General features: G+C 46.8%; 1 protein-coding gene across 2 annotated transcripts in view; it reads left to right on the top strand.

Annotated features, from left to right (window-relative positions):
* The window catches only part of BBX (BBX high mobility group box domain containing), a 302,011-nt gene that overhangs the window by 289,074 nt on the left and 633 nt on the right, over positions 1-12,304 (top strand). For both annotated transcript variants that reach the window (XM_028134856.2, XM_054714012.1), the window contains 2 exons: positions 3,243-3,440; positions 5,351-5,534. In XM_028134856.2, coding sequence (XP_027990657.2) covers positions 3,243-3,440; positions 5,351-5,534 — 382 coding nt within the window. The remainder of the gene's footprint in view (positions 1-3,242; positions 3,441-5,350; positions 5,535-12,304) is intronic.

Genomic DNA, 12,304 nt, shown 5'->3' with positions numbered 1-12,304 from the left:
AGGAGCCTGAAACCAAGGTACGTGCTCTTAACTAAATCGAACCCAGGACCCTTTGGTCTTCAGGCCAACACTCTATCAACTGAGCCAACCGGGTAAGGCTACACACCTGTCTGCAGGGCCCACAGTTACTTCCGGATTTGACAGGGGGTTTAGAGAAGACACCTGGAGAGGTGGAATTGCCTCCTTTTCAGGGATTTATGAAAGCGTGCACTATATTCTCTTTTTTGCCTTAGTCTGCAACCTGATGCACTCCTTTACCGCCTCCCAGTACACAATCTCTGGGACTTGACGATTGTTGGTCTCTGTTAGCCAGCTGGCCTTTGACCCCTGGCTCCTTGTATGCTGGTTTCTGAGCTTCCCCTAGTCCCAATGTACTTTTAGGCCTGAACTGTACCTCCCATTTGCAGTCCCTTTGCGGCCATCCTTTGGCTTTTTATTGTGTTTTTACCAATTCATCTGGAACACACAGCAAAAGGAATAAACGTTGAATAGAAATGAAACCATTTGAAGGCTTACTCCCAAGAAAAATCTAACAATCCTAGTCAAGGGATTACTCTTTATTATTATTATTTTTTCCAATTACAATTTGTATTCATTATTATTTTGTATTAGTTTCAGGTGTACAGCATAGTGGTTAGACAGTCATACACTTTATCAAGGGGGAGGCTCTTTCCTAGCCCTGAGCCTCTGGAGCAAGCTGCACATGTGTTTTTCCCTGATCAGGACCCTGATTCTAGGCTATGTAGCAAAATAAAAAGAATTTGGGGGACTGGGTGGCCCCCTTAGAGCTAATTGAGTCCAGTCTCCATCTTTACAGTTAATGAATTTGAAAGTCATTAGTAGAATCCAGCTTTCTCTCTACCGTGTTATCTCCATCACCCCACCTTTCTGTAGAAACCAGGTCGTCTTTCCCAACACACTTGTCCCTTGGCCCTTTTTTGGGTACCCATGCCTTCTCTTTGACTTCCTTGGTGTTCTCTCTCTCTTCCTTTTCTCTCTCTCTCTCTCTCTCTCTCTCTCTCTTCTCTCTTCTCTCTCTCTCTTTCTTTCTTCCTTTCTTCCTTTCAGTGAGTAATCTTTTAATATAATATTCCCTTCCTTTTTGGAACTTGCTATTATCTTATTTACAAAGTTTTGAATTTTTATGGGAATAGGAAGAGAAGAGAAGAGGTAAATGCTTTTTCTGGAAGGTGCATTTATAATGTAGTGATCATACTGGAGAGGTGAGTAAGATCCACCCTGTAATCAGAGGGACAACTGATGGGTCAGGATACAAAACCATAAATTTTTCTGCTTGTGAATATCCAGTAGAGGTTATTTAATCCTCACTGTGAACTTAGATTTGGGCTTCTTTAACCTAGAGGAGGCTTTGAATTTCAGGGCTAATGCAGAATCATTAAACATCATTGGAGTGTTTCTAACCAAATTATCTTTTATTTGCTTTTATGTAGCTTTTATTGAAGTTCAAACTGAAAAAAAAAATTAAATATATACTACGATTGGCCTGTGTTATGCTAAATATCAAAGTATAAATATGCTAAGACTGTTTGACTTGGAGTTAGATCTACAACTTAAAAAGAGTCTTTTTATTTTTTTTTATTATTATTTGCTTGAAAAGGTATTTGGGAACATTGCCAAATAGTGCGGTTTATTTTTTTAAATAATGATTATCTTAAGCCTGTCCCCAAACAGCCATCTATTATGTAATACTGAGGTAAGGTCAAGCCTAAATTAAGATTTATGCTTTACATACTTTCTTTTGATGTAATTTAAATTATTTCTCACTTGTGGAATGGGAAGTCTGGAATCAATATCTTGAGGTCAAACATCTTACGAATTTATAACCCTCCTTTCTCAAAGATGTGTCTAACTAAATCCATTAGAAAGCTAGATTAAAATTGTTGAATGAAGCTTATGCAAGTATTCATATGAACAGTGCATTATTTTATATCCTTATTTTCACTCTGTTCTTTTCTTATTTCAGCTATTTTCTTCTACCTGCATTACATATATTGTCTTATTTCCAATGTCTACCTTCACACCCTCCTCTGATAAGCACCTTCAGTTATACTACAGGTTTAGTTTGCACAATTTTTCATGTCAAACCTTGATTTCCTGAGCCACCTTCCCCTCTTCTTTGTCAAAAACCATTTCTATGCCTGTCTTAAGAGGTTGGATCATTAAAAAAGGAAAAGATGTATCTCTTCCCTGCCCAAGAGACCTTCAACCACTGGAATAAAAAAAGTCCCAATCATGAAACGTGACTACATGTATGTACTCCTAAATGCTCACTATACTCGTATCTGCATATTTGTCTTATTTTGAAATAAAGGGGAGAGGGAGATGGATGAGCTCCTAAGGAAACAAGTATATAAGAAAAGATACAGCATTCCCAAACTGTTTGAATCAGGAGTAAGTCTTTGGTGGCAAATGTGTTCCTTGCTCTTGACTGTGCTATTTGCGACACAAGTGTGTGCTATTAAACAATTTACTGATAATCCAGTCAGAATTAGGGACCTAGAACTAAACTTTCCAAAGAGCCCTGCTGAGATATGGTACTTCATGAAATTGTCTCATGAAGAGAAGAACTTACATTTAGACATGAAATTGTCTAAATGTAAGTTCTCCATTCAGAAGGGTCAGACATTGAGAATGTTTCCTTCTAAGAGCAAGCACAGTCACCTGATCCTGGAGTTTAGCCAGTAGGAGAGAGTCTCAGTCCGTGCTGGCTTCAGCAGTGTTTGTGGGGTCCTGGCCAAAAACATCAACAAAAGGGTCAGGCCTCACAGCTTCTTTTTCTGATTAGTCCAACTTGGTGATTGAAAGCGAATATCCCAGGGATAAGTATAACTTTAAGAAGCACATATTTAGCTCAGTATCCTCAGCAGAAGAGAAATTTATCATCCTCTTCAGACCAGCTGGCCAAAAGGATCTCAGATAGGGATCCTGACACCTGCAGAAATTGTGGTCAATTGGGACACAATGGCCTCTTCGTGTTCAGTATTCTATTGGGGGGGGGGGGAGGGAAGGAGGGTTCATCTTAATCCTCTGTACTTAATCTACCAAAGCAAATAGATATATGTGTTTAAGATTATGGGCATTTTTTCCCCATCAATACTTTGAAAACTCTAAATGTAAGTTCTCCATTCAGAAGGGTCAGACATTGAGAATGTTTCCTTCTAAGAGCAATGTCGGTGCCTAGTGTTTTTGTGTGTAACTATATATGGTTTGTCCTATTTCAGCCATATTTACAGAAGACAAAAACACCACAGAGCCTGCTCATAAGGTTAAAAATGCCCCATCCATTCCCAACACTCCAGAGCCAACAGCAACGCAAGAACCCCTGGTGGGCAGCCAAAAGAGAAAAGCAAGGAAAACCAAGATCACACACCTGGTCAGGACAGCAGATGGCCGGGTGTCACCAGCAGGAGGTACTTTGGGTAAGAAGAGGGAGCTTTAGACAGAGATAACCAAATCAAACAGCTGACCCTCATGGCCTCTTGGGCCAGCAAGTGACTATACGCCAACTGCGGATTTGGCCACAGTGACATTTTCTCTTTCCGGGTCTCCTTGATAACTAGTTTTCTACAGACTCCCAAAAGTGCATGTTTTAGTCCATGCTTTAAAATCATAGCTCTTTTTCCAAGAGCCTATTTTGATTTACTAGAAAGGAAAGGTAATTTTTAGGGCTGTCAGCTTCTCCTTCCCTTTCTCAGCATGCACAGAAATAGTATTGGTTAAGTAAATTCCCAAAGATCCCAGGCTTTTAAAAATCCTGGATGAATCAGTGTTTCTCCATGGCTCACTGCTCAAGCCAGTGAGAGAGGGCACTTTAGGAAGCATCCAGCACTTCTGCAAAGCTGACTGAGCCCACCCAGGGAGCTCGAGCATGCTTCTGGATTACTCTAGTTCTCTGGGCTAATCTTTAACCAACTCTTAACTTACCGTGAATTTCTCCATTTTCAGTTGTGGTCTGGGGTCTGTTTGTTGTTCCTGGTGGTCTCCATGGCAGTAGAATTACCTGATGGAATCAGAGCTTGACACTGAGAATCCTCCCTCAGATCTTGGGGTGCGACGCCACCTCAGCATTAGTGCTCTGAGCTGTTGCCATGCTGCCTTTTAGCACCTCTCTCATCTCTTTCTGACAGTCCCAAAGGAAGGGCCCCTCCCCACCACCCTAATCCAGTAGCCAGGAAAAGGCCGAAGGTCCATAATGAATTCAATAAATAGGGGAAAAAATGTTTAAACGAGTGTTTTTTGAGAGGAAGATTTATAAATATCTGATTTAAATTAACCTACTTGTTAATAGAGATTCATTATTTGCTGAGATAGAATTAGAGGACAATTAGTGAATTTTATGCATTTCTCTTGTTTTGCATTTGTAGATTGGTAGAACAAGAAAGTATATTAAAGATCGCTAAGTTTTCCCTGTCACATAAGAGGTGAAGCTCCAAGGGGCACACTTTGGTTTTCAATGCTTTGAACTACTAAGCAGAAGTAGGATGAAGACTAGAGCTCAGTTTTCCTCATATGTAGTCCAGCAGGCCCCTCCCTCATTTACTTTCCACTGTGGGTTCTGCTCTGTGATTTTCATTTTGTAAATGGTTATAGCCTCATTTTTACTTGTAGGAAGAGTGAAAGATTTTAGAAAATACTTTCTTTCATGTAGGAAAGCACATAGCACTTTCATGTTCACTTACTATATGACATTTACTCCCTTTATCAATTATTTTCTGTAGTTGAAATTTTTTAAAGTCATGATAACACCTGCCCTCTATCTTGGCTACACAGTAAAGAAAGGGTACTCACTTCCAACAGGCATATTGGCCCCTTATCTTTCTTTCAGTAGGTCTTCAGAACAAAGTGACAGCTTGGGGTCTCATTGGGATTGAAATTTTATTGGGGTTAGTGTTGCCACCCTAAGTGTTGTTGTCATAGCACAATGAGTATCCGGGTTGCCCTGGTAGGTAGGGCAGCTGCAGCTTCATCAGAAACGTTTGGTCAGTCAGGTTTTTAAGGGCCCTTTACTGCATCCACCAGCCCCTCTGCAGAAGTCCCTTACGCTGTATATTGACTAAGGCCATTTTCTATCTCCAACACTGACCTGTTTGACCTTGAATAATACGCAGCTTCTCTGCTCAGCATCAGGACACAGTGCTGCCCACCGCTGCGGTTGAGCTTAATAACAGAGTTTTGTGACCGTAAAAGAGATCCTATAAAAGCCTTACTATTCAGTGGATAACAAAAGTGAGCAGTGAAGAACGTTGCCTCATTTCACATTGCCTGGCACGGAGTTTTCTCTGCAGAAAACAGAGGGGCCCTCTCCTGATGGATTTCTCTTGCGTTGCAGATGACAAACCAAAGGAACTGCAGAGGCGTCTCCCTAAAGTCACTGAGACAGGCTGCCATGACGCGTGCGCACACAGCAGCGAGGCCATGGAGACACGGAGCAGCACTCCTGAGATGCCCGCCGTGTCTGCGTTCTTCAGTCTGGCTGCGCTGGCTGAAGTGGCCGCCATGGAAAACGTGCACAGGTTAGCGGTGGGAGCCTTATTCCGCCAGGGTCCTGGGGACCTACTGTTCACTGTCACCCCTTGCACAGAGCAGCATAGGGGACAAAATCAGCCTTTCTGACGTCATCTGTGATATTTTCACATGTATTGGGGTTAATGAGACTTGGTTCAAGAGCACTTCTGTTTATGTGAGGTTACGAAAGTGTGTGTGCTAATTAATTATCAGTGAGAATGTAGCCAGCCAAGTATTTTATTTTAAATGCATTATTCTATGGCTAAACTTTCATTTCTCTAAAAAGCCTGAAAGAGCAAAGAAGCAGCATTCTCAAATCAATTAAGCATGAGATTTGGAGTCAGGCCTCCGACCTGGGTTTGAGTCCGAGCTCTGTCAAATTGCAAGGTCACTTGAGCAAGGTCATTCACCTCTGTACCTTGTCGTGTCTCCTATAAAACGGGTGTCGCTGGTGCTCATTCCATAGACATGTTATGCGGAATAAGTCTAACGTCCCAGGGCCAGCAGGCCGTGCACACCCTCACCGAGGAGGGTCAGTGGCTGTGGTGGTACCAGCAGAAGAAAACAGAGTTGGTTCAGGAAAAAGTCATCTGACTCACAGCAGACAGAAGGCCTGGATTTATCTCCCACTCTGTGCTTGCTACAAAGTAATTTCATTCTCGGGGCCTCAGTTTTCTCATCCTGCTTTGAACACAACACTGTCCCCAAAAAATCACCTGGTTGTAAGGATCAGCCAAGATCATAGATGTGGAAGCCTATGGAACTCGGGAAAACCCACAGAAAGCATATTAACTTCTAAGTGCAAAATGGAGTGTTCTGCTACTTCATGGATCCTTTGGGAAGGCAGAAAAGACTTGTGTAAATGCAGGGATCTCATGTTTTTATTCAGAGTGGATTACCCACAGATGAGCTACTTTCTTAACCTTTCGATCTTCAGTACAAAGATCTTGGAATCACCGACGACTTGTATACCCACCTCGCAGGCTCCATTCTCCTCAGTCACAGCAGGCTTCGGAGGCCCAGACGGAAGCTTTGTTTGCTGCTTTCTCTTTATCTGTCATGTTGCAGTTCCAGTCCTGCCTCATAAATAGCCTCTGGATATTTACCACAGGTCACATTTCTTTTCCTGTGTGCACTGCATGTGCCTAACAGCACGTGAATGCTGACAGACATTGTTAAAATCCGCTTAGGTCTCTGCGGGCCTGAGGGAGAGAAATGCACAGACACTTCTCCACTCGTGGAGTTTCGCAGTCGAGTACAGAGGACAAACTCGTACACTTACACAAAGGATTAAATATGTGCCCCCATAAATTGTGGAAATAAGAGGTAATGTAAGAATCGGGGGGCGGGGGGGGGGTCATATTTCAGGGCTCAGAAAAGGCTACCGCACAGTCCTCCCTGCTGTTGAGTGTTCCCTTCTGAACAGGACTGTGGTCACACCATGGCTGTCATCCAGCCTTCCACAGTTCCCAGTTTCCAGCAGCAAGCACCTCAGCAAACCATTCCTTCTTACCCACGCCACCCCCAAAGTCAGGGGGCACTGCTTGCAGTCCACATGGGCCGAGTCCTTTCTTGCCTCTGCTCCTTCCAGGCCTCGTTCTTTGTCCTCTTCTCTCACTGCTACTGAAGTCTGCCCTCTCCCCATGTACCTCTCATAGACCCGCCACCATGTTGGTTTGTAACTATTTGCCCATGCTTCTGACTCCTTCCAGTGTATTTTGAAGAAGAAAAAAAAAGCTCTGGTTTTATTCTCCATATCCACAGCTTCCTTAGTTCCTGTCACGTCAATGGATGAATGGGCGAGTGAGTTTTGGGGGTTTTTTTTTGGGGGTTTTTTTTTTTTTTACCTCCCACTAGAAGAACGATATTGCTTACTAAAATTTTACTGTCAACTTAACAAATGGTTAGTGTTCTGAGTATCTAGAAAGACAGATTTTCCCCAGGAATCTTAGTTGTAACTTTAGCCCCTACGTGCTAAAGCAGAGCTACCATCTACCCTCTACCTACAGACGTAATGTAATTGTACCTGGTTGCACGTCAACTCATTATTGCTGAGGCATTTAGAGAGTGGTCAACAGCCTTAGGGGTAGAAATACATCACATGCTGCTACCTGCATTCTTGCCACAAGAAATCTTAACATAAGGTTTAAAAATCCAGGGTAGAAAGGCAATTCCACAAAATGCCGGACACAGGAAGTTTCATAAACCGTTGTTGAGAGTCTGTGTATTTACAAGGAATTTTATAAGGAGGAAAGTTCATTAAACTTAACCCTAAAATCTGCCCTTCCAGGTGGGTCTTTTTAGTCCCATTTTAATGTTGGCCCAAAAGCTGAATTAACTTGCCAGGAGCATGCAGCCAAACCGAGTTAAGATTTGGACCCAGGTCCTTGAATCCAGTGCCCTTGCCGTGGCTCCACGGTGCTGCTTTAGCATCTCTCATGTCCTGGCCGGTCAGGAAGGCTCTCCCGACCCTTCCTTCCCCTGGGAACGAGGGCCATCAGTTCGTTGCACCCACATCGTTCTCTCCCATCACACTCCCGTCTTCCTTTCCCATTGATTAAGTTGGACTTTCACCCCAATTTCTCTCCCTCTTGCTCTCTCTTTTTTTTACATTGTCCTTTTCATTTTTAACTTTACTTTTGTTTGTTTGTTTGTTTCCTCTTCTCATACTTGTTAAAATTCTTTTGGCTTTATAATATTATTACATATTAAATCTTAAAGGTAAAAAGTAGCATTTTAATTTCATCTTTCTGGAGCAGAGTTGAACATATTGAACAGTTGGTGCTTACAGCATCCCTACATGAATAAACAGATTAATCCAGAAGTGTGATTGTAATACACGTTTTGTTTTTCTGAAAGCCTAATATCTTAGGCTCAGTGATCATTGGATTCTGACATATCCAAATGTTGTCATTTATCTACATTACTTTTTTTTTTTTCTGTGCACCAAGAGAAAGGAATTGGATATAGTTGTGGAGCAAATATAATTTGAATTTTAAAATAGCACCCTTGGGAGAAACCAAGATGGCGGCATAGGTTAAACACCTAACCTACAGCCGGGCACAACAATTTCAAAAATACAACTAAAAGTCAAAACGGACATCATCCAGAACCACAGGAAAGCTGGCGGACTGAAATGCCCACAACTAGAAGGAAAGAGAAAACCACAAGGATAATCAGAGGAGCCATAAAAGCCTGAGGTATGGAGACACGGGCGGAGACACAAGCACGCGCGCATGCGGGGAGGATGGAGCCGGAGAGGAAGGGGCGGCTGACGGCCTGGCCGGCGTTCACTAGCAGGAAGGAGATAAAAGCTCCAGATTGCGCTGAACACCAGCTCCGACTGCACTGAACCCCAGTTCCGGGCGAAACCCTGGGAAGCCAGGCGCACGCTGGGGGAATGAATCTGGGCTGTGGGGCGCAGGCACAGAGGAGCGGCGGAAGGCAGAGCTCCAGAGGCGCACACGGGAAGGTGCGCAGAGAAGGGACTGTTGCCTGTGCCGCTGAATTGCCCTGGTGGGAAGGAGACAAAAGCGCCAGACTGCGCTGAGACCCAGTTCCAACTACACTGAAACCCAGTTCCAGGCGAGAATCTGGGAATCCAGATTCATTAGGGGAGAGACTAGACTGTTTGGCAGCGGGCGAAACTCCAGGGCGTGTTTCTCTCAGAGGTGTTTGCAAGGAGTACAGAAGGACACAGACACAGGAACCTCATAGGGCGGGGCTGACAGGAAGCCAAGGTTGTAGGCTCCACCCTGTAACTCTGCCCCATCCAAGCTGAACACAGAGGCTTTTCCCTGCTGAGTGCCTCAGGCAGTAGCTGACCTACACTCCATTGGAGACCCAGAAACGAGGGCATCTAGTGGTCAGTGTGAGATGATACCAGATTTCAACCACTCGCATAAGGGATACATTCAAGAGGCAGACTCAGTGAGCGCCAAAGCCTTGCTTCATCAAGACCCGGCCCATAAACGTGTCTCCTGCACAGCAACTCTTCCTATATAGACAAAGAGGGTCCTCACGGCCAATTGGCCTGGAGGACAATTCCTCCCAGTGACACCAACAACAATCAAGACTTAACTGTACAAAGGAGGACCAAGATGGAGACATAGGGCGGAAGCCTGATCGTTGCCTACCACAACAATTTTGAGACTACGACGGGAGAGCAGAGCAGACACCATCCAGAACCACCGGAGGGCTGGCTGAGCAGACACTCTACAACTAGTATAAAAGAGAGGGGTACGCGGGATGATGCTGATGCCAGTGACCCAAAGTCCACACTTTAAGATCTGCGGCTCAGGCGACACAATGGCGGCCTGGAACGTGCTCGGCGCAATTCCCCCGGCGGTCTCCGGCTGAGGGGACGGCTCCACTCGCTGCCGAGCATGGACAGACGAGCCCCTGGGAGACATGGGGTGGGAGACTCCGCGCTTGCTGACCTCCGAGTCCTTCAAGAATCTCAATGCCCCGGAAGCGGCCAGGTGCGCACGCTCGGCGACCGGCCACCGCTGCAGACCCAAGGGCTGACGCAGCGACACCGGACCAGCCCGCCGCCGGGCACCGGGCACACCGGAGCTTCGCTGAGCCCGCCGCCCAACGAGTTCTGTGGCAGCCGCCCTGGAGCTCTGAGAAAATGGCTGAAGGAATTGCTGAGAGGGAATTGACCAATAGGAATTGGGATCAAGAAGACGAAACCCCGCTGGGACCCGGGTCCGGGCGAGGCTGTGAGCCTCTGGGCTCAGGTGTGGTCACACGCCCTTGGGTCTAGGTGAGGCCTCACGCCCCTGGGTCTGGGTGAGGCCACGCGCCCCTGGGTCCAAGTGAAGCCGGATTCCGGGTTCGGGTGAGACCATGCGCCCCTGGGTCCCGATGAAGCTGAATCCTGGGTCCGGGTGAGGCCGCGTGCCCCTGGATCTGGGTAAGGCTGGGTCCCGGGTCCGGGTGAGGCCGTGCGCCCCTCGATCCGGGTGAGGCCACGCGAACAGGGGTCTGGGAGAGGTCACGCACCCCTGGGTCCGGGTGAGGCCACGTGCCCCTGGGTCTAGGTGAAGCTAGATCCCGAGTCCGGGTGAGGCTGTGTGCCCCTGGATCTGGGTGAGGCTGGGTCCCGGGCCTGGGTGAGGCCATGTGCCCCTGGGTCCGGGTGAGGCCACGCGCCCCTGGGTCTGGATGAAGCTGGAGCACGGGTCCGGGTGAGGCCATGTGTCCCTGGATCCGGGTGAGGCTGGGTCCCGGGTCCGGGTGAGGCCTCGCACACCTAGGTCCAGGTGAGGCCATGCGCCCCTGGGTCTGGGAGAGGCCACGCGCCCCCGGGTCCAGGTGAGGCCACGCTCCCCTGGGCCCTGGTGAGGCTGGGTCCCTGGGCCCGGGTGAGGCTGGGTCCCTGGGCCCGGGTGAGGCCACGCGACCCTGGGTCCGGGTGAGGCCACGCGCCACTGGACCCGCATGAGGCTGGGTCCCTGGGCCCGGGTGAGGCCATGTGCCCCTGGGTCCGGGTGAGGCCTTGCGCCCCTGGGTACGGGTGAAGCCGGATCCTGGGTCTGGGTGAGGCCGTGTGCCCCTGGATCTGGGCGAGGCTGGGTCCCGGGCCCGGGTGAGGCCCCGCGCCCCCTGGGTCTGGGTGAGGCCACGTGCCCCTGAGTCTGGGTGAAGCCGTGCCCCTGGGTCCAGCCGAGACCAAACCAGAGGGAGTCGGACCTCCGTTACCACCATTTGTCCACCATCCAGAGCTGAGGGGTCAGTGCTGACATGTACACATAAGGAACTGGTGGACATTGAAATTGGGTCTCAAAAGAACTGTTGGTCCAGAAAGAAACTCACTACAGACTGATTCATTTGCCTGTCAGCATAACTATTATTGCTCGTCTCACATTCAGTTCTTATAAGTATATCTCTAGTGACACATGATCTCGCTCATCTAGGGGAAATGATGAACAACATAGACTGAGGAACAAGAACAGAACCAGAAACAAGGAGGCATCGATCGGACTATCGGGCCTCAGAGGGAGGATAGGGGAGGGTGGGGGGAGGAGGGAGAGATCAACCAAAGGACTTGTGTGCATGCATATGAGCCTATCCAATGGTTAAGTTCAACAGGGGGTTGGGGCATCCATGGGGAGGGGTGTGGGATGGGAATGGGGGGATGAAGACAAATGTGTGACACCTTAATCAATAAAGAAATTAAAAAAAAAAAATAGCACCCTTTCTTCCACATAATCTGAAGAAGATACTATATTGAAACCTTAAAACCAGTGAAGACATTGTTGCTACAGTGAATTCCTCAGCACAGGCCATGTGCCCTGCAGACCACTGTGGGCCAGAGCGGTGGGATGCAGCATGCAGGCGTCGTAGGCCTGTAGGAAAATGTCAAGGAGGTGCCCACGTCTATCGTTTTAGACTAAGAAGCTCTGTATAAGTCACCAAGAATTTAGAACAGCTTTGTTATAACTATGAAATAAAACATTTTGTTCTACTCGTTAAGCTGAAGCAGAGTGGGGGGAAAAAAATCAGCTATGTTCATTGTAGTTCCAATCCAAGTAATGGGATTTTCCATGAATTTTTCTAGTCTTGCCTAGAATTTTCTCTCCATGTGTGTTGAGTTTGGCCCAAATTAACTGGATTTTCTCACACTCTAAAATTTAATCAGTACTTGCCTTTTCCCCTCTGTGCTCTTTGTCCATATGCCTGTGAAACTTTTCTTAAGTTAGGAGGGTTTCAGTGTTTTCACTTATTTTTTGTGTCCTGGTACACCTCTTTCTCTCCAAGAACCATGGCTGTT

The sequence above is a fragment of the Eptesicus fuscus genome, chromosome 3 (genome assembly GCF_027574615.1).
Source record: "Eptesicus fuscus isolate TK198812 chromosome 3, DD_ASM_mEF_20220401, whole genome shotgun sequence".
Classification (NCBI taxonomy): domain Eukaryota; kingdom Metazoa; phylum Chordata; class Mammalia; order Chiroptera; family Vespertilionidae; genus Eptesicus; species Eptesicus fuscus.
Note: the sequence above shows the minus strand (reverse complement) of the source record. Positions and strands in the feature narration are given on the sequence as shown.